We start from the raw sequence: 22533 nt of genomic DNA, 5'->3' as shown, positions 1-22533 counted from the left end.
CTAACTGTAGTTGTGTGTCTATTTACCCTTTAGAAATTACAGCCCCTCAAAGATCAGAAAATTGACAAAAATGACATTTTTAGACCCCTGTAATTCAAAAGGAGATGAAGTTATAAATAAAATTTCTTAGCCAATTGAATATTCCATTCAAGTACTATGCATGTTATATATACTGTTTTGTGTATTTAGTTTGTAAAAAAGATACAGGCCTTTAAAATTGAGTAATTTTGCTAGTTACTTCACACACTAAAACAGAATTAAAAAGTGTGAAAACTTTATTACACCTTCTTAAATTACATATATTGTGCTCTATATAATATATTATACTGAAAAAAACATATTGTATGTATAAAAATTATTATTTTAACTGGATAACTTAGAAATATTTGGACACAAATCAGTAGTTCATACTTGATTGACAGCTCAAGTAGTTAAGAAACAGAGTGTTTCGTTTTAAACTGCAAGACCTCTATTTTCGAAACCGTTAGTACCATACTTCCAACTGCAAAAATGTTCAAAATGAGATGCAGGGTTAAGATATTGAAAGTTTGAAGCAAAAATTATAATGAGTAAAAAAATGCAATATTTAGCTTTTTATACAGGCCCTAGGTCCAATAACTGATATTCAGGGAAATAATCTCCATTCAAAAATAATTCCAACGCCAAAAGTTTGACATTACAACTACCAATATTCACCGAGATATGAAACGCAGTGTTTTGTGACTTACACCAATTTACACTCGCCATCAATAACACCTTTTGGGGGAAAATATAGCAGTTAATAGGGGTTTCTATACAATTATATGTGTGCATAGAGTGTGGTTTTTCAAATTGATTGAGATTTTGTAGTGTGTTTTTGAGTATCATGGCATAACATTTGCATTTATTTTTGAATAGCAATGAAAAAAAAGGTGCTTTTTTAAATTTAAATTCTGTATACACAATGTGATTGCATATGTTTAAGGCAAGTCACATAATTTAATTCACAAAGAGTATGTATGTATTGAAAATTCATGTGTGTATATTATCAGTATAGTCTATATATTAACTACTTTTGGGCTGTCAATCAAGTATGAACTACTGATTTATGTCCAAATATTTCAAAGTTATCCAATTAAAATAATTATTTTTATACTTACAATACGTTTTTTTTTTTTTTTTTTTTCAGTATAATACATTATATAGAGCAGAATATACATAATTTAAGAAGGTGTAATAAAGTTTTCACACTTTTTAATTCTATTTTAGTGTGTGAATTAACTAGCAAAATTACTCAATTTTAAAGGCCTGTATCTTTTTTACAAACCAAACACACAAAACAGTATATATAACATGCATAGTACTTGAATGGAATATTCAACTGGCTAAGAAATTTTATTTTTAATTCCATCCCCTTTTGAATTACAGGGGTCTAAAAATGTCATTTTTGTCAATTTTCTGATCTTTGAGGGGCTGTAACTTATAATGGGTAAACAATCACATAATTGCAGCTAGATTTTCTCATTAGTGTGATTCTAGTGATTAGTTTTTGCTATATTTCAATTTGTGTTTTTATCCCCTAAGCGAGTTATGACCCTGTGAAATGAGTAAAAATTTTACATTTGACCTGTAACTTTGGCCTGCTGCCATTATTTTAATTATTAAGTTATAGCAACATAACTCAGTGTGAGAGACTATTGTCTTATGTACTTTAACATCAAAATGTTAAATTTACTGCCATGATTGTTATTCAATTAGATTTTGGTCAAAATAAAAAAGGGCTAAAAGTCTCATTTTTGACTACGAAAACCACTTTTGATGACCTCTAAAAAATCAAAGGTTAAGGTTAGGGAAAAAATAAAAGTTGTTTTAAACATCATTCATATGCAGCTCTTTCGGATATTAGTTTCAAAAAAATTTAAAATGGTTGAGGGCGCTCATCCGTCGAACCCATATGGATTGACCCTACTTGTTTCAGTGTTATGCGCACAAAATGAATTACCGGTTTAATTAAAGTATATTACCAATTTTTTAATAAATTGAAAACATGCTACAAGTTTTGTGAAGAATAGCTATTAGTTCATGTTGTAGACTATTTAGTATAGTCCCAATAAACAACAGTCCTTTGTTTTCATTGTGAATAACTTTTAATGTTAAAGAAAAGTTGCATTTAATCAATAAATCAGTTTTAAAAATTATTTCAATTATGATAAATACAAATTATTTTTCTTTTAATAATTCATTAAAAGGTGCAATATTATGCATACAAACTGTATGTGTACACGCATTAGTGTGTTTTTATACAGTACAGTTTTGGCCACTATGGTGGTTAAATCTAGTTTTGGCCAGTTTAGACCAGTTTCTGCCAGTGGCATGGCCAAAATAGGTTTTGTCCGGCCAAAACTACAACCTTGGATTTTGGCAACAAAATAATACATTCATAAATGAGGCATTCATAACAGTTGAAATGGACTTGATTCACTTTAGCTCTAAATGCATCAAATAGCTATTTTCCTAAACATACACACAACAGGTATATAACACACACCTAGTACAACACTGCTACATCTGCAAAAACTATTTATTGAGAAAAATTAATTTAAATGTGATGTGCCTTAGCTTAAATTCTTATAAAAACTCAAAGATACATTTCACTGATAACCAGACAAAATCTTTAAATAACGAACGAAAACTGTAAAATGGTCCAACTATATATGGGCCACTTTTTGATGTTTTCAATGAAAATTCCCTGTACCTCTTTCATTTAGAATTTTGAAGAATGTAGCAGTGTTAGCTATACATCTCATCTTTTGAATGAAATGTTTTTAAAAAATCTAAGTTGGAAAGAAGAGGAAGGGGAATTTTTTCCTTGTGGCCTATGAGCAACCTCATTTTAAACTAGAAAATATATTGAAAACTTGATGTAACTTATTGTTGTCTGAGACTACTCGTTGTTGTCTGCTTGAAACTGTATAAATAATTTTTTTAGTCCATCATTTACCTTTTCTTTTCTTTTCTTTTTTTTTTTTTTTTCAATTTTTTGAGAATTAATCATCTCTTGTTGTCTTGAGTGATTAATAAAGTTCAACATAGTAAACATAGGTATTGTTCTTTATTATCTGCCTAGGTTTTGACATAGAAACATTTGAAAACTAGAAAAATCTCACCAACTAAAGGCTAGGTACCTATACTTAGGTCTCAGAAAATACGTAGGTCTGATGAATTTTAAACAAAATCTTTTCTTTTTTTTTTTTTTTTGAAAACTGAAATATGAAATCACATTTCTTATTTCAAATCTCTTCAAAATAAATATTCTTTAAAAATTATCTCAGTTTGTATTTGGTCCGGATTTCAGTCAGCACCTTTTTCAAAAACTCCAAGGAGTAGGGGAGATAGGGCGACCCTTAAGCTTTCTAATGCTTTTTCTTGCCATTATTTGCAATAAATAACACAAAATATGACGGAAATATTTAATTACCTTTCAAAAGACAAATAATAAGTTTTAAAAGCAGAGAAGAAACAAAGCATAGTAACAAACTACCAGTAGTTTTACTAATAAATTCAAACTTTATCTAAAACTTACAAATGATTCTTGCAGAAATTTTACTAAATGATTCCATTGTCACAGATAGCTGGTCCTTGTTAGCGGACACAAGTTGGATGAGGCGAGCATCACTTGCTTCATAATCATTTTTCAGTTGTACCATCCTTTTCTTTCGCTCAGTTGTTTTGCTGTGGAAAAAGAGGGGCAATGCTTTACAAGCTTAAAACAGTTTCACATCATGTAACTGACATAAAACACTTTAACACATATTTATGTTAAAATATTGGGGGAGATGGGGCCCATTAGACCACAGGGCATGTTGGACTGATCTCAATTACTTGAATACTATTAATATTTTTTTTTTTTAATTTATGACCAACTAATAGTACCTATGGTCTAGCAAATCACATGGCACAATTATATTGAACAAATTTCATTTCAGAAAGTTATTTTAATATTGTTGAGTAATTTTAAGAAATCTGTAACTAGATTTTTTAAAAATGGTTTTCAACAAGATTGCAGTAAATAAATTGAACAGCATTTTTTCAGACTGAGAACCTTTCACCACTTTTTCCCAACCACGTTGTAGCAGACCAACGACCCATTTTTCTTTGGATCTTTGAAAAATAATTGTGTACTAATGGCAAATCATATTGACGTTTTTAATTAAAGATGGTTTATCAATTAAAATCCATTTAATATGTTACAGTAAACTCCTGATCATCCACAGAATAGAATGGCAAAGTCACTGTGGATTAATCTGCAAAATATGTAAAAAACAATACTACTGTATGTAATAGCTTTAAATATTCAACAACACTAGCATACATTTAAAGTATATCTGAAGGCCACTACAGTGTGTGTAAAAAATAAATGGAAAGGATTGCTCCCCTTCCCTTCCAATGACATCAAACTTTATAAGGGCACTGAAACCTATTTTTTGATCGATTCTACTTATTGCTCTATATTATAGCAAGATAGATTTTAAAAGCAATTTTATAGCTATTTTCTATGTTTTGCTTTATATTGTTCGTAGATTACACATCCGCAAGCATATAGCACAAACAGACTAACTGAAACAGATCAAGCTACGTTGTACCAAAATGTATAGCAAAAGGAAAGCGTTTTTTTTCTTCTTCTTCTTCTTTTTTTTTTTTTTTTTTTTTTTTGAACAAACTGGTCTGGTCACTCATTTACACATGTAAGTGGTGCAGATACAATGCAATTAAGTAGAATAATCTAAAAACCAGGTTGCAGTGACCAAGGAAGGTTTGCTGTAACTGGAAGGAAAGGGAAGGAGCAGTAAGATAGAATTATGAATAAATTTTTTAAATGTTCAGTTAAAATGGGTGTATTGAAAGACATTCAGTTAACCATCGGCGAAAAAAAAAATTTGAAAGTATGAAAGGCCGCAGATAATCAAGAGTTTACTGTACATTAATCTTAATGTTCTTCATTCTACACACAAAAGGAAATAAGATTGTTACAGTATTTGATGATATTTACCACTAAAATTCTAACAATAGTTGTTTGTCTCATGTGGTCCAACCTAACCTGTGATCAACGTACCCCGGCATGGGGCATGTTGGTCCACTTACAAGGTTCCAAGTTAACTACACATTCAAAAAAAATCTGGAATGATGAGAAATATTCCCTGAAATTCATTGTCAAAAATCAAACTATCTGGTGTACAAATAGGTTTTAAAGGATTTTCAAGAGATGGCATCACTGGTATTAAATCAAAACGCACAATGTTGCAACTAACTTCATTTTATGACCTCATCATTAAGCTTTCATTTTCAGTATGTGAAATTTCTCCGAAGTGGAAACAACATAGTTTTTGTGTGCCCAGAATATGTCAACTTTTGTGCCAACAAAACACAATTTGCAGGAAAGTTTACTTTTCTGCTTCCATTTGAAGAAAAGTGCGGCTGAAGACCGTCGAATGCTGCAAGATGCTAAAGGGGAACATGCTCCATCGCGATTTCCACATGTGAGTTTTGGTATAGACATTTTAGAAGTGGTGAGTTTGATACCAATGACAAAGAGCACGATGGACGGCCACGTTTGAAGATGCCGAATTGGAGGCTACATTGGATGGTTAATGGTGCCAAACAACTTTACCGAGCTCAACTGATGCGTTTGAGGCCAGCACTGCGGGGGAAAAACGGCCACAATATAAGGAGAGACAGGACAATGTAATTTGGCAACATGATAATGCTTGGCCACATGTTGCGACGCAGGTCAAAACATACCTGGATATCCTGAAATGGGCAATCCTACCCCACCCGCTATTGTATAGCTCAGACATTGCCCCTTCTGACTACTATTTGTTCTTGTCAATGACACATGCTCTTGCGGATAAGCATTTTCTGTTCTTTTGAATAAGCCCAAAATTGGATTGATTTGTGGATTGCATCAAAAGGCGCACAGTTTTTTCGAGGAGGCATCCGAAAATTGCCTGAAAGATGGGAAAAGGTAATGGCCAACGATGGACAATGCTTTGAAAACCGAACATGAAATCATTTTTTCGCAATAAAGCTTCAAACTTGAAAAAAAATCCTTTAAAACTTATTTGTAAACCGGATACTTTTTTTTTTTTTTTGATGAAATAAAAAATGAAAAGTAGAAAAGTGGACCAACATGCTGTATCGCAATTTTGATTGTAATTACTAGTTTTTCGTAGTACGTGTATGATTTAGCGAAGCAAAAATAAGAAACAACAAAATAAAGACAGCTTTTTTTAACTTTATTTTCTTCTCTTTTCTCAAAATATTTAACTATATGGTTTCATCAACAAAATATTCAGTGCAAAATGACCAAAAATAAGATCAAAAGTCAAATTGAAAATAAATTTTTAAAAAACTGCCAGAAGCACTAATGTAAGCAAAAAAAATACTTGTAGTCAATTTGCACCAACTAGTTCATTTAACAACAAAAACAATAAAGTCTCTTCTACATGAGAGTAGTCTATTCTGGCACTATAATTACAGCACTGAAGCTAACTGATTGAGAACCATGTAGCATAAATTGTTTAAGAACACTGAAATTAAAACACAGCATGTATGATTAGAAAAAATTAATCATAAAGGGCCCTATTAACCTTAACAGCTTATTAGTTTCCAACAAGCAAATTAAGGTGCTACATAATCTAACAGCTTCACCCAAAATGGTTTAAGTGAACTCCTGCAATATGTCATGTATTTAAATTTCTGCCTTTAAATTCAGGGAGCAAAAAAAAAAAAAATGTTTTGTACATTATGCAAACAATTGTTTGGGAGCATTCAAAAACTGGGGAATTATTAGTCATTTAGAAGCTTACGAAAGTCATGAGGTGTATGAATGTTTCAAGACATGCCAAAGAAATAATTTCAGAATTTTGAAACTTATGTAAGGAAGCCTAAACAAGGTCAAAAAATAAATAAGTAGGGGAGGATGGGCCACAATGAAACATTGTAAATTCAAAAATAAATACAATTCTGACAGCTACCACCACCCAAGAGGAATAAACATAACCAAAATGCCTCCCAGAATTCCTAGGTCCATGCTTTTGTTTTGTAGAAAAAAATTAGTTACTGTTTGGACACACAGAAAGTTATTTGGATAATTTCTTGCATCTATCATAATCTTGAAAAACTTCAACAACTGAGCTAAGTGTTGTAGTTTATGTTGTTACTAACACTTTAATCTTCTATTATTCAGCTATATTATTTTTAACTCATGGTTTATTTTAATGATATGAAGCAAAAATTTTTATTTTGTTGTTTCGGCCATAATGAGACATCTCATTGGGGCCCATGCAGCAGTAACCAAGTGTAAACTTATCTACTTCTTGTTTTAGTTTACAAAAAAGAAATTTAACAATAAAAAAATAGACTTGATTGAAAAATATTTATATTTTAACTAATTACTACAAATAAATTTTTATTTTATTACACAGCTTTGTACAAAACAAAGCTAGAAACCTGTTAGGTGTTGTTGATAAGGTTGTCAAAAATGGTACTTATTTCAACACTTTATAATTATAATTAATATTTGTATAAAATAATTATTTAAGTTAATAATCAATTAATATTTGGCATTTATTTTATTCTTTTAATATTTTTAAATCCTATTTTTTTTTTTTTTTCTTTTTGCTTACTGTAATTAAAATTGTTTCCGAGACTGAAGAGAGTTGTAGTTGTTTTGAACTAGATGACAGCTCATCAGATGAATATTGTGAAAACTTAATTGAAGTAGATCAGACCCGGGAACTTAAAAAAGGGAATTTTCTCTTACTTCAATTCACTTTGAGTGGAAAAAGCTTAAGCTGGCATACTTTCTATAAATATGTATCTGTCATTACAAAGTGTTCTGAAAAGTTTTAACTCCTCTAAAAACAAATTCATATACATAGATAACGAGTGAAAAATTATCATATAAGCTTTGTGCTACAATATGATTAAAGTGAAGAAACAACATGAATAAAGCACAAATTTTGAAGAAAATACAACATATAGCTATTTCAAGGCTACAATGGAGCCTCTTCATCAGTGCAAAAAGCTCACAAACACAACCACAAGTTGCTAGAGAACTGTTCTCTTGCAACTTGTGGTTGTGTTGGTGAGCTTTTTGCACTGATGAAGATGTTCCATTGTAGCCTTGAAATAGCTATATACTGTATTTTCTTCAAAATTTGTGCTTTATTCAAGTTGCTTTTTACCTTTAATCACAGATAACGATATTTCGAATATTAGCATCCAAGACATATATATCCTGGGAAAACTGCCTCAGCCATATATCCATTCAGAAGGGAGAGTGCTAATAATGCAATTTCCAGGATGTATTAATACTGTTGAAAAACACTAAAATTTAACCTTTGCTTATTATTGGTTTAAATACTTTACTCAAATGTTGAAATGCTGTTGCAAAATGCTTTTTAATAACTCTGTACCGAATTAAGTTTCTTTAATAAACGAGCAAAAGGAACTTATTTTGCAAGCTGTAGATAAAAATAGAGATTATTCAGCTGTCCCATTGTGACCCTACTTAATGTCTCATAGTGGCCCATAACTGGGCCACAATGAGACACTTTTTGTCGAATTTACAAAGTCTCATAACTTTTTTTTTCTAAAATTAAATGGGCTAAATTTGATGCAATATACTATAATTGGATACCTTTAATATAATCAAACATGTTTCTGTGCTTTAGAACTTACCAATGTACAAAAAACGAAAAATATATGTTTCTTGGCTCATTGTGGCCAACCCTCCCCTAAAAGCTGCTTCTTAAAACTGGATATATGATAGTAGTTGCCCACCCAAAATAAAAAAGACTACAGAACACCAATAAAGATCAGCATTTGAAGCTCCTCCTAGAACTGTTGTCCAACAAAAAACTGCAAACCAAAGTCCCTAGATAGAAGCTTTTATATAGATAATCAAGCATACACATTTCACTGCCTACATAGCAAAACAGTGATTGCTTAAATTGGTGCAAAGAGCATCAGCACTGGACTGAGCATCAAAGGATCCATGTTCTTAGCTGATCATGGTTGGCAAGTTTTTGCCACGGGTAGAAAAAAACCATTGAAAAAAAACGCGTTTTTTCCGCCCAGCAAAAATATGTTTTTGCCAAAGTGGCAAAAATAGGATTTGCAGTAACAACTTACTGACACATTTTTAAAAAGTTGCATGTGAATAAAAAGCATGAAAAATGATGTGATAAAATATTTATTTAATAAGTTTGCTAGTTTAAAATAAATTTAATGTTTAATTTACTTTAAGAGTTAAATATTTGCAATATTTTTGTTTTTAAATCTTTTACACATTACTAATAAAATTTACAATTTGTATTGTTGAAAACCCAAAAATAATTGTTAGCTTACAATGTATTGGTAATTAGCTTGTTTATTATAGCAATTGTTACAATACATTCCATATATTTTTTAATTTTACTGGTTAAATCAATATGCAACAACAAAATACAAATAATTGAGATAAATGAAAATTAAAATACACATGAGGTAGTGAGAAGCAAAAGAAGTGGCCAAATTAAAAATTTCGAGATAACCAGTACACATGGTATGTGAACCTCTCCTCTGTCTTGGGGCAAGAGATGGTACTAGTAGCCCTGGTAGTTACAGCATGATTTAGAAAAAAAAATCAATGAAAGCCTACCTAGGATGTTATCTTTAAACGTGTTTTACTCAAAACTTGAAAATGTCCACCACTTACATCTCTTTGCTTCTCACTGCCTCATATTTAGTCAAATATAACATCACATAAATATCAGTCTATAACAAATGTCTTCTAAAACCTATTCTTTGTTTCAGCATAGCCTTAGAAAAAACTAGTTTCGTAAGGGGAGTATGTCATTTGAAAAAAACTAAAGCAACTGAAGCTCCGGGACCAGGTAATATTTATCCAAAAAAATTTTTAGTTGAATATGCAGAGGAATTAGTGGATGTTATTTTAAATATTTTCAATGCTTCTTATAACTCAGGGACAGTGCCAGAAGACTGGAAGCTGGCTAACATAACGTCGCTCTTCAAGAAAGGGTCATAATGCAGGGAACTATAGACCTGTAAGTTTGACTTCAGTGGTTTGTAAGATTTTTGAAGCATTGATCAAAATCAAGATTATGTATTTTTTAGAGATTAATAGTCTGTTGACTAGTTTGCAGTTCAAGAAAGGTAAATCGTGGGTTACTAATTCATTGAATTTCTATGACAAAGTTACCTTGGCTTTAGATAACAAAAAGTACGTGGATATTGCTTATATTGATTTTCAAAAAGCTTTTGATAAGGTACCACATGTTGCTCTTCTCAACAAACTAGCTGATATAGGAATAGAAGGAAAACTTTATTTTGGGTTAGCAATTAGCGGACTGGAAGGAAACAAATAGTTGTGAGGGGGAAATCATTCTAAATGGAGTGATGTTTTAAGCGGGGTTTTCGGGGCTTGGGGATCAGTTTTAGGCATAGACTAATAATAAGAGTAGACCGAGCTATGGCAACCCTTTGCTGCTCATGAACCAAACCATGTGACTAGTGGATATCCTAGCAACAGCGGGCGTTGATCGTAGCAGACGATCAACGCCAGCGCGAAATAAAATAAATAGAATTGATGGAACACAGAAGAATGATATTTTATGGAGTCCGATTTGTAAATTTGTTATTCTAAGTTGTAAATATTTTGTTAATATAGTGAGTTTTTCGTTTAGATAGTATTGTGCATTTTCTTTAGTCAATTTCAATAACTCTCTAAGCAATTAAAGATGCAAGCGACCAAGAAGAATCAGCAAACGGTAAGATTTTTACCTACAGTTTCAATCTAAGATACCGATTAGTACATTTTTGCGTTAACGCAAAACGTTTACGCCATTTCGTTCACGCCAACGCTGACAGCTCCAAATGAAATAAAAGTTATAGAAAACTGATCAAAAACTATTACTAATGTCAAAATAATGCATAACTAAATGAAAAACAGTTCAATCTCTGCACCTGGAAGTTTTTTTTTATGAAAACACATTGTCTTAAAATACATGTCGAGTGCCAAACTATAGATAATGCTGCCATCTAGCAACCATGCTGCCAAAGTCTTCGCCAAGCCCTTCCACTAGTCACATGATACATCTATGAACCAATTTTCTTTATCAGCAAGAATGAGAAAGCTCGGTCTACTCTTATTATTAGTCTATGGTTTTAGGTCCTCTTTTGTTTATTATTTTTATGAATGTCATTCATGAAAACATTTCAGGAAACATAAATTGTTTTGCTGATGACATAAAAGTTATGGGGATTGTAGAAAATGAAGTTCAAGTAAAACAGTTTCAAGAGATCATATTACTAAGTGGGCACAGGAGCGGACTGGACCGCGGGCCGATGTGCCCTTTCTGCCTATGTGCTCTGAAAACTGTGAATACCTTTTCTTTTATTTATTTTTTTTTTTTTGGTGCAACTTCCTTTTTTTTCTGCCAGGTAATAGGACTAAATGGTCCCATTGGACTGGACAAGTGACCCTCCTGGACTGGATCCAGGAGGGATCCAGTTTGCTCCCGAGTGGGCAGATAAGTGTGGTATGGCAGTTAAGATACGAAAATGTCAAGTGCTACACTTAGATCATGGACAAGTGACCCTATGAGGCGTATGAGTAATTATTTACAGGGTTCAGTCATTAGTCAGGCTGAAAATTTTATTGATCTAGGTGTCTTAATAAATCAGGATTTAAAGTTTAGTCAACAGTGCAAAACTGCAAGTAACAAAGCCAACAGAATGCTTGGGTTTATCAATAGATCAATTAAAAAAAAATCTAAGAAGGTTCTTTTAGCTTTATATAGAAGTTTAGTAAGACCTCATTTGGAGTATGCTGTTCAGTTTTGGGCTCCTTATTTCAGAAAAGATATTTCTGTATTGGAAAGAGTTCAAAGGAGGGCTACTAGACTAGTAAGAAGACTTTCAGAGATTTAGAATATAATACCAGACTTAAAAGCTTAATATGTATAGCATGGAGCATCAGAGTGTCGGAAGGGACATGATTCAATTGTTTAAATTTATCAAAATGAAAGATGTTAATGGGTAAATTTTTGCACAGAAAGTAGTAGTCTCAGGCTAACCTGGAAATTTGGAAAAATGATTACTTTAGTAGGGTTGTGGGCTCTTGGAACTGCTTGCTGAATGAGCAAGGGGTGGGTAGCTTTAAAAAGGCAATTGATCTTCATTGAGGAGTAATAAACTGACTAGGACCAGCCTAGCTGGGCCTAGAGCCTCTTGCTGGTCATCACATTTGTATTTAAAAACATTTCGCTAAAACATAAAAAAAAAAACACTCAACATATTACTTCAGAAAAAGTAACATAAACCACCCAAGGGTCTTTTCTTCTGAGCAATTAAAAATAATAATAAATAAACAAACTCACATGGCACAAAAAGAAAACTGAACTCTAGCAAAAAATCATATTACATGACTATATAACAGACTATAAGCTTCTTGAACAAAAGTAAAATAATTGCCTTACTTACCTTATTGAAAGCTCTGCAATGATATTCATTAGGCGGCCGCTCTAAAAATAAAGGAAAAATATGAATCTAGAATTAAAAAATATAACTCAAGTTCTAACTTTCTGAATTTTAAAATAGTAGTTTAAAATAGTAGTGTTAAGGAGAGTAACAACTGGTTTGAGACTCCAAAGCAGAATACTTAGTGATGTTCTGCAACTTAAATTAAACCAAAATTGTTCTGCAAGTACTTTAAGCACTGTATACATATAACTGTTGTGACGTTTTCAAAATCAAAACCACTTCATACAGGAGTATGAAAGGAACATTTTAGGTTTTTATTTGTTCAGTATGTACTCCATTTGCTGAAAAAAGGCATGAAATTTAAATTTCAGGGGCCTAATCTTGACAGAAAATTAAAGATGAAAACAATCAGGAAAAAAACGGAAAATTTTGGATTTTTTTTTTTTTTTTCCACTCCGGAAAAATTGAAAAAAAATAATTTTTCCAACTTTTCTGGAAGTTTTCATTGAAATTTTCAGGAAAAAGTTATTAGAAACTTTTCATACTTAAATTCTGATGAAATTTACCCCCACCCCCACCTTGTATGTTAAAATACTGTCAAACTTTGATAATGCAAGTTGTTGTATGATAATATAATTTGCATACAGATCAAAAAATACTTAATGCATTTTGCAAAAAAAAAGTAAACCAATATCCTTAGCGAAGAATTTATTTTCCTTTTCATAAATCAGTACACATAAATTTAATCACAGAACTAAGTTTCTGCTGACTGCAAACTAAATGTACAAGGTGCTGTAAAAAAATTCCATGTAACTTTATTAAAAATAAATAAAAATTAACAAAACACAAAAAATAACAATATGAGAAGATCTTTAGCAATCAATAAATTAACTGGTTTCAAACTGGCTGCCTTTTGAAGCAATACAGAGGTGCAAATACTTATTGAAATTTTTATTCAAGAGCCACAAGTCTTTTAATCAATCCTATTCCTTATAAAGCAATTAGTTTAGAGCGTACATACTTATGTGTAGTTTAGGGTAGACCTTTGACTCTAAAACAGGTCATACAATGTAATAAATGTGATTCAGGTTTAGCGAATAGAGCGTCCACTCTAAAGATGATATCATGTCAAAAACAATGCACCATGCACCACTCGTCTTTTTGGCCATATGAACTGGTGTGGAGTCAAATTGAAATGTCCAGTCTACATTGCTGTGCTTAAGTGCTCTTAGGTCTACAAAAGTACAACAGCTTCTAAAATGTCCCTCTGATACACTTGTTGATTCATTTTATGGCACACATCCACAAAAAAACAGAAATTTTTTGTCGCTTGTGCTGATTCCTTCTCAGACAAAGCCTGCCTTTGGATTTTGACGATGTTTAACATTTTCTAAGGTGCTTGGAGTGTCTACAGGCCAAATCCTATTGTTCTGGGGGTTATGAGCTGGTTGAATGGTAAATCAGTGAAGGATATCTCTAATGCTGTGGTAGCCTGATCGGTAAGGCATCGGACTAGTGACCAGAGGGTCCCGGGTTCCATCCTGGCCAGTCGAAGATCCATGGTCTTCATTAATGGTGACTGGGGAACGTTAAATATGCTCATAGTCACAAAGTCCTCCAAATGAAAAGATACCTCTAGGAGTGCTGGACCAGGGATTGCTCGGCTTCCGATCTGGATCAAAAAATCAGAGCTGTCTTCAGGGTCCCATCCAACTGGTTAAACTATAAATAGTGGTAGGTACTAGGTACGGGGGACCATGGAGTGAGAAGAAAGGTATCTCTTCCAGTCTACAATGCTGAAGTGCTCTTAGGCCCACAGAAGTACAATAACTTCTAAAATGTCCTTCTAGTTCACTTTTTGATTCATTTTACGGCCCTCATTCACAAAAAACTAGAAATTTTTTGTCGCTTGTGCTGATTCCATCACAGACCAAGCCTGACTTTGGATTTTGGCGATATCTAACACTTTCTAAGGTGCTTGGAGTGTCTACAGACCAAATCCTATGGTTCTGGGGGATATGAGTCGGTTGAACGGTAAACCAGTGAAAGGTATCTCTTCCAGCATGGACTTGCAGCCCGTCTCAAACGCTTCTGGTATCTTTAGAGTCATACAAATGCCTAAACTTTTTGAAACTCGTAAAACTTCTGTTTGAGTGGTCTTTGCCTATATTCACACTTATCGACACAAATTTCCCGTCTTACGAACAACTTCTCTCATGGAAACCCAAGGATTTCATTGAACTCATTTTTAGATGACCTGACGATTAACTAAAATGTTCATTGTTTGTTTTTGTACACTTTCCGGACATCGACTATCATTTCTAAGCCACTTGAAGCAGCATACCACATCAAATACTGTTTGCCAAGGCACAACAAGCAAACGAACTGTCATTCTACTTTGTTAAACAACTTCAAAATAGCAGGTCTTTTGCTTAAAAGGGTAAGAAAACCGAAAAGCAAGACATAAAAACTAGGAGATATATTTTCTAATAAAGTGAGAGACAAAAATAAATAAGAACCTTCCCTTTGGAGAAGTTACCACACAATAACATTGAACGCATTCAGCTGGCCATCCTAAGGAAGAAAGACCTGATTCTCTCTGGGGATCACATGCCGAAAATGCAAAAGGCTTCTTAACAAAAATAGTATTAGGAAAGCTTTTGATCTTCTTACTGGTCTTTTTACCTTAAAGCTGCTATAATGGGTGTCTGCAATGATCCACTTTGCAGTGGTTAGCTCTTCATTGAGGAAGCTATTACTCACAGCCTGTGTCATTGTCAAGTGTTTCCAGCCTGTAGTTTGAACACCTTGGTCATCATTTGCTTGAACCGTGGGAGATTCACGATTTTCTTATTAGGTGCTTGATGAATTTTGTTTCGGCTACTGGTTTGTTTTAAGACTTCTGTTTGGGGACTAGTACAATAAACCTCCAGCCGCAGTGCTTGGTTCCACTAAAGGGATGAAAGGTTGTTTTTTTTTTTTTCCGTTTTTATGGACAGTACAGCTTCAATATCTTAGATCCCAAGCAAAGAGAAAAAGTTTGAGGCATCAAGTTTTCGAGTTTTGACAAAATTACACCAGTAACTCACATTTACATACATACATTATGTATATTTGAGGAGTTTACTTTTAAAACGGAATACATCAAAAAAAAAAAACATTTTACGCACAAACACTAACTGTTAGAATTTTGAATTTCTCACAATATTTTGATAGAATAACACATGACTACTGGCGTATGTTTAGTAATTTTACCTCAATTTTACCAGTACTAAATTGCCGATTTTATTTTGGACATTCCTTTTTGGTGTAAAACAGTAGATATCAGCCCCTTTTCCTTTTTCAAAAAAAAAAAAAAAAGCATTTTCTTCAGAAATCAAGTTCATTAGAATCAAACAAAATACATTCAACATATTTTTTAATAATTTATTCTTTTACCCTACTTTGTTCCTTCTACTTACTTTATTCTTTTCATTGAACATTTCAAAAAAAAAAAAGAACCTTTGATCCAATTATGTATAAACCAGTGGCGGCTCGTGCCTTAATTTGACGGGTGGGCCTGCTCTGTAAAGCTTTCACAATAATATTTATACAGATAAAATGAAGAGAGCTATAGTAAGTAATGCTGAGCAACAAAATATAATCCTTGTGCAGTTTCTTTATTTCGAGCTTCTCTTCAAGCGTCAAAGTTTGAAATTGGTGTTTTACTAAATAATTCACTTGTTTAATATTTTTTTTTTTTTTTTTTTCAATTTCAAGGTAAACAACCTAAATTTAAAGACAACCAACCCATGCAACTAGTAATAAACAACACACAGCATTAATCAAACTACTATTACACTCTTTATACCAACAACAATCAAGTTGATCGCGCAGTAGTATTAATTTCGATTTAGCCATGCTTCCTTAAATCAAATTAAGAAATCGGCAACAATATTTTACCTAGAAACAGTTTCATTAATTGACAATTTATTCTTCTTGATTATAAAAATCCTTGATTTTTTATTGTGTGAAACCACATTACAATACCTAGGGGCCACATCACATTCATAGTTCAATTCTTTTTTTTTGCATTTAAATAAAATGTGTAATTTTTTGAAATCTTTGCATGCGCTTACTGATTAATCAATAAATTTTTTTAATGCCATTAAAAAATTCAAAACACTTAAGAATATTTCAATTTTATAAAAAATTATAAGGCCTTTTTTTTGTTTTTGCACATATTTCAGAAATCGTTTTTGCTAAATGATCATAATAATCATTTCTTAAAAGCTGTGCATTTTATTTGCTTGCTTATCCTATTAAAAATGTTCTGTCGTTAATTATGTAAAAAATCATAAAAGTTCCATAGTAAATTTTGTTTACAAGGATATAAAAAACTCTCAACATTTTAGTAATTTATAAAGTGCTTATCCAATGCACAATTTTGTTAAATAGTATATTGTACTGACAGCAAAACGTATTACTTTGAAGCTGTATCTTCACTATAAAAAAAACCTTAACTATTTCAATAACATGGAAACGCACAAAAAAAAAAAAAAAAAAAAAATGAACTGTGAGAGCTTGAATTTAAATTATGCTTTTCGGAATCGCAAATTGCGATAAGATCCTAATGCTCGTTCGGTTTCTTGTTTCTACTAATGGCTTTTATCGCAACCGTAATTTGAGTTCAAGACGTCAAAATTCAAATGAATGTCAGGGGCTGGATGTTGTATGCTGGTTACTTCTTTAATGTAAAAAGGATTGTGTGATTTCGAGAAGGGTCGTTTATAAATAATTTGATTCCGAAGCACATGATGGGACACCTACCCTATAAGCATAGAAAAATAAAATCAAACGACGGGTGTAATCCAACGGTCAAGTGAAAACAATAAGCAACTTGTGATTGCTCAAAAAGAAGTTCATCAAGAAAACGCACACCTAGCGTGAGTGACTTAAAGCCAATATTTTTTAAAAATAATTAAGCTAGTGCGTTGAAATTCCCATGATTTGTGAAACAATATGAAGTTTTCAAATAAACAAAACTCAATAGTTTAGTCATTTTTGAGGTAATGTAGCCGCTATGTCTTTTAAGGACTGAAAGCGATGTACCGGGTCTAACAGAAATAATTCAAGTTTGTTCCGCGATAGAATACTTTAACATAGAAAATAAATTAATAGAGGCTATTTTACGATTAGTACTTATTAACTTTAGCCAATTATCAGAACAAATCAGAAAATTGAATAGATCTCACCGAATTGAAGGATTTTTGTAAAAGTTTCGACAAATTCAGAGCTTTTAATTAGTATCACACTTAAAACCGATCTGTGCTACTCGAAAATAAACTGTCCATTCAGAAATTCCGCTCATATTAGTTCCAAGCAGAAAAATAAATTAATAAAAATCTGCATTAGATGCGATAAATCCATAAAATTGTAAATCCCTTTCCGGATTCAAGACAAAAGATGGACGAAGGAAAAGAAACCCTTTTTTCATTCACGTGGGCTCTCTTTTTCCTGCCCTCCGAGCTGTTTTTTCGTACAAGTGACGTGCTTAAAATCCTTCCCCCCACCTTCTTCTGCCCTTCCATGGGCTAGAGAATTCTTGCCCACGGAGGATTAATTGGGGTGGTGCGTCTTGCGGTTTTGGTTTGTCTGGTAGAGTCGTCGTGATTGGTTAGGAGCGGAGGTGTGGCTGGGGCAAACCAGTCGAAGCCCCAAGAATCATTCTCAAAGCTTGCAAGCGCGAACGCTAACAGATGGAAAACTTCTAATATTTTATTAGTGATATGAAAAATGTTTTAGAGATTTAAAATCTGTTTCACGCCCCCAATTCTTTGTTTTCTGTTGTTTTTTTAACTGAGATACAAAACGTTATTTATGAATAATTTATTTTTCGGTGCACAATTTTTCTGGGGGGGGGGGGGGGGCCAAGCCCACCCGGCCCATAGTGACGAGCCGCCCCTGGTATAAACAATAAAACCACCCAAGCCAATTCAAATTACAACGTTGTATAGGTATTAATAGATCACAATTAATCAAAAATTTTCAATTAATTGCACCCTTTTAGAGTAGTATTAATTATTTAATATTAATTTAGTAATCACAATTTGAGGTCGCCCTTGCCTAACTGATTTTAACAGACTTGCACAAGTTGCAAGGAGCTGCAATCTCTTAATACAGACAGGTATCACGCTTCATTGAAATGCTCAGGCAGTGCATTTTCCGTCATTTTATTTGTGAACTACTTTTGAGTTAGAATTCAAATTTGGAGATGCGCCTTTTGATATGAAAGTGAATGAGAGGGCACCAGGATTTTTGGAAGGGATAAGCTCCACTTTGCTGCAAAAGACTTGGCGAGAAATAAGGGGATGGACATACAGTTTAGGTAGTAAAACCAATGTTTACGCATATTTTAACAGTAGATATAAACCACTTCAAGAAAAAAGGGAACTACTTTGATATACCCCCCCCCCCTCCCCCAAATCGGAAATTTGGCGACTTTTTTTCTCGCCAAGCAAAATACCTGTTTTATGGCTCAAAATTCCCTGAAACTTTTCAACAACCCTACATTTAGTAGGCATATTGAAAGCTGAAAGATAAAAATAATTAATAGAAAAAAATATATAATTGGAAAATACAACCAGATTTGCAGCAAAATACAGTAAATCAGAAATCTGCTTGATCACTTCACAAAGAAATGGCGCTAAAACATATTTGAAATCCAAAAATTGTTGCCACAAAACTTAAAAAAAAAAAAAAAAAAAACTCAAAAAATAGTACAAAATACAAGAAAATATTAAATTTGGAAACAACAAAAACCTAAAAGCTGAAAAAACCTAAATTGGCAACACCAAAATAAGAAACAGCAACCCTAAATGGTCCATAGGGAGTGCCAGATTTGGCGCGTAATTTTTGGGGGGGTATATCAAAGTTATACCGAAAAAAGAAATTCATGGGCATGTAGGGCTTATATTAGAGATTCTAAAAACTAAAAAAAAAATTGTTTTTTCCAAAAGTGGATAAATCTGTTTTGAAAGTCAACTCCTTGTTTATCTATGAACTACGCATTCTCTTAGCAGAACCATTAACAAGTAATTCTCCAATATTTTACTTGATTTGAAATTTATTTACAACCCTGCTCTGATGTAACAAGATCTAGTATTCAATATTTTGAATGGTTACTAGAAATTATTAAATTGGGTCATTAGCTGCTTCTGACTAAGCATATTTCTTATTTTATATTTTTAACTAATTTCTTTTACCATCGTTTTTCCCCAATACCTTGATAGTTTTTTTATTGTAAAAAATGTTCTGGAAAGGTTTTTGAAATGAGCAACAATCTCAACTCTCTTTTTTGATATACAAACTTAAAAATTATATTTTTATCTTCAACCAATAGCATATTCAAAAGCATTTTTTCCTTGCAAATTGAAGAAAATTTGATCCCTCATTCTCCAAGTTGGCAACATGTTCCGAAGAAAAGCAAAGAACCTAAACTCTAGGCAAAACACCGAGATAAAAAAAGATTACAGCACCCTCATCAAATACTCACACTCCCCTTTTACCTCGCCTCAATCCCCTATTCTTAAACTTTCCAAGAAAAAGGATGAAAAACTACAAGCAAATGTGTCCAAAACTGGTTTTACTACAAAAGTTGTCGAGGAAACACGGCAATTGAAATTTGCTTTTGTGTGAAAATTACGACAAATCAAGGGTTTTGAAAATAAAATTTCAATATAACTGTGGGAAATGCAAGGAGTTTTTATATAAAATGAAAGGGATTTATTTATTTCTTCTTTTTTTTTTTTTTGAGATATCAAGGTTTGACTGTATTTTAAAAATAAATTTGCTAGTGTAGAATTTTTGGTTTAACATATTTGAAGGGTTCTTAAAATTAAATGTAATTTTTAAAATGAAGAAGTGCTCAAGGGAGATATTTCAACCAAGAGCAAAATTCTTCATTTCTAAGTCAATGGTTCTGCCTCTAAATTCGATTGTACTTGGTACTCGGCCGAAAACAGGCAAAATACTCGGAGGACACTGTAGGTAATTCTTTCATAGTTTTGACAGTCAAAGCATGTTTTAAAATAAATCAGTAGCAACTCTTATAAGTTACCAATCTGAAAAGTTGCAGAGAATAAATGATTTGGAAATAAATTTAACTTTTCATATTATTTATTTGGATATGTATGGAAGTAGGAAACACATGAAGTGTACGAACCGTGTCCTTCGATACTTTTGCTCCTCTTGGAGGCCGAACAGGAGCGTAATATTCTTTGGTAGACATCGCAAAAGTTTATTCAAAAAAAGCAGATCTATTTCGCAAATAAACAATTATTTATTCCTTAATGCTATGTAGTTTCTGCTTAGACGACGGAGAATTTCGACTTTTTACTGACAGCAAGCATTTCCGAGTCCGTGTGCTTGATCCCACAAGACCCGACGATGTAAAGAACTAATCATTATCAGCACGACAAAACATGTTTTTTATACGATTCCGTCCAGTATTATAAGGAAAAAAAAAGTTTGAAACTAGCATAAAACATCAGATTTACTCATCGCATCACGCCTACTCCGGTAAATAAATAATCTCAATTGGTTGCCAACTTATGACATAATACTTACAGGAAATGACATAGCACAGAACGTGACGTAATCACTTACAAAAATCACGTGTATCTATATACTGTGGCTCCCAAAAGTGTTCGTACACTTTGAAATTTTTTTAGTAAAACCAAAATAACGCAAAACTGAATTCGAATATGAAATCCAATATTTTTTCACATCATTCCTATGTCATTCTAAATTCGCAACTCCAACGAACTATAGGGGGCACTGCAGTCACTGTCTAATGGCCGAAAAACTAAAACAAACGCATGTGGTAACGAAGAAAATGCTAAAAGTGTTGTGATTTTTGTTCGTATGTATGATATTTTTCGCTTTATTCTTTTTAAATTAATTTTCAAAGTCTTGTGGATATTCTGGCCCACGTAGAAAGAAATGAGAATTCAAGAAGCATAACTAAACGTCAAAGATTAATGCAAACTACGTAGTTCGTAGTTCAAAGCAGCTATTTCCACGATGTTGAATTCGATATTTATCAATTCTTGATAAAACTAAATAATAATTGTGGCCTGACAAGAACAACAATTAATGCTAGAAAATTCAATATGACATTACAAATTATTATCGAAAGAAGATGATACTTCTTTGCCTTGCTTGGCTAGCGCTTATTGTTTTGCATTTGTTGCTGAAGTATTTCTCTCGAATGAGGAACCTGCATGGTTCGGGTAATCGCGGAACGTTGATTGATTTGAATAGTCTTCTACATAAAACTCCCAAAAATCAAATCGGTTTTTAAAAAACTGACTTGGATTCTTCAAAAACACAGCTTAAAATTAGCTAAAAACGGAACGAAGCTCACGTGACACAAAAAGAGAAGGAGCATGCACAACGTCAAGATTCAGTCCCTGGGTTACAATAGAACCGGTTCCGAAGGAGTCGAACGAAGGAGATAGGAGCGCAGCGTGGTTTGCCGTTGTTTATTGAAAACAAAGGTGCTCGTATTTTGATCTTCAGAAGAGGAAGAGGTGTATATCTTAGCTGAATCACCCACCCTCAACCCCCGAAATTCCGACAACAAGACAACTGACTTTGAATTGAACATCAATATTTTATTCACAAGTAAATTACTTCAAATTGTTTACACAATAAATTAAATACAGAGCATTTATTGACCCTCTATATGTCATGGGCGTACGGTTTATTGAGACACTACCCCCCCCCCCTTTGAAAAATTCATTTTGAGCGGTACATCATTAACTAATTCAAAATAAAAACACTTTAAAGTAAAATTTAAAAATTAATAAAGAAAACAAAAATGAAAGTTTTATTTCTATATTTATGGATACCACTCAGAATTTTACAAACTAGACCAGTGCTAATTACTGCAGGGCCTGACTAACTAAAATTGAGGCCAAGGCCTACAATGCTTTGGAAGCCCCCCCCCCCCCTCTATGCTATCAC

General features: G+C 32.8%; 1 protein-coding gene across 1 annotated transcript in view; it reads right to left on the bottom strand.

The window, feature by feature from the left end:
• The window catches only part of LOC129219158 (exocyst complex component 4-like), a 73530-nt gene extending 52452 nt beyond the window's left edge, over positions 1 to 21078 (bottom strand). Inside the window, exons 1-3 of the mRNA XM_054853477.1 lie at positions 20729 to 21078; positions 12526 to 12566; positions 3563 to 3711 (exon numbers count right to left, since the gene is read on the bottom strand). Coding sequence (XP_054709452.1) covers positions 3563 to 3711; positions 12526 to 12566; positions 20729 to 20794 — 256 coding nt within the window. The 5' untranslated portion in view covers positions 20795 to 21078. The remainder of the gene's footprint in view (positions 1 to 3562; positions 3712 to 12525; positions 12567 to 20728) is intronic.
• Between the last annotated feature and the right edge of the window lie 1455 nt (positions 21079 to 22533).

The sequence above is a fragment of the Uloborus diversus genome, chromosome 3 (genome assembly GCF_026930045.1).
Source record: "Uloborus diversus isolate 005 chromosome 3, Udiv.v.3.1, whole genome shotgun sequence".
Lineage (NCBI taxonomy): Eukaryota > Metazoa > Arthropoda > Arachnida > Araneae > Uloboridae > Uloborus > Uloborus diversus.
The sequence above is the reverse complement of the archived record's forward strand: the minus strand, read 5'-3'. Positions and strand labels throughout refer to the sequence as shown.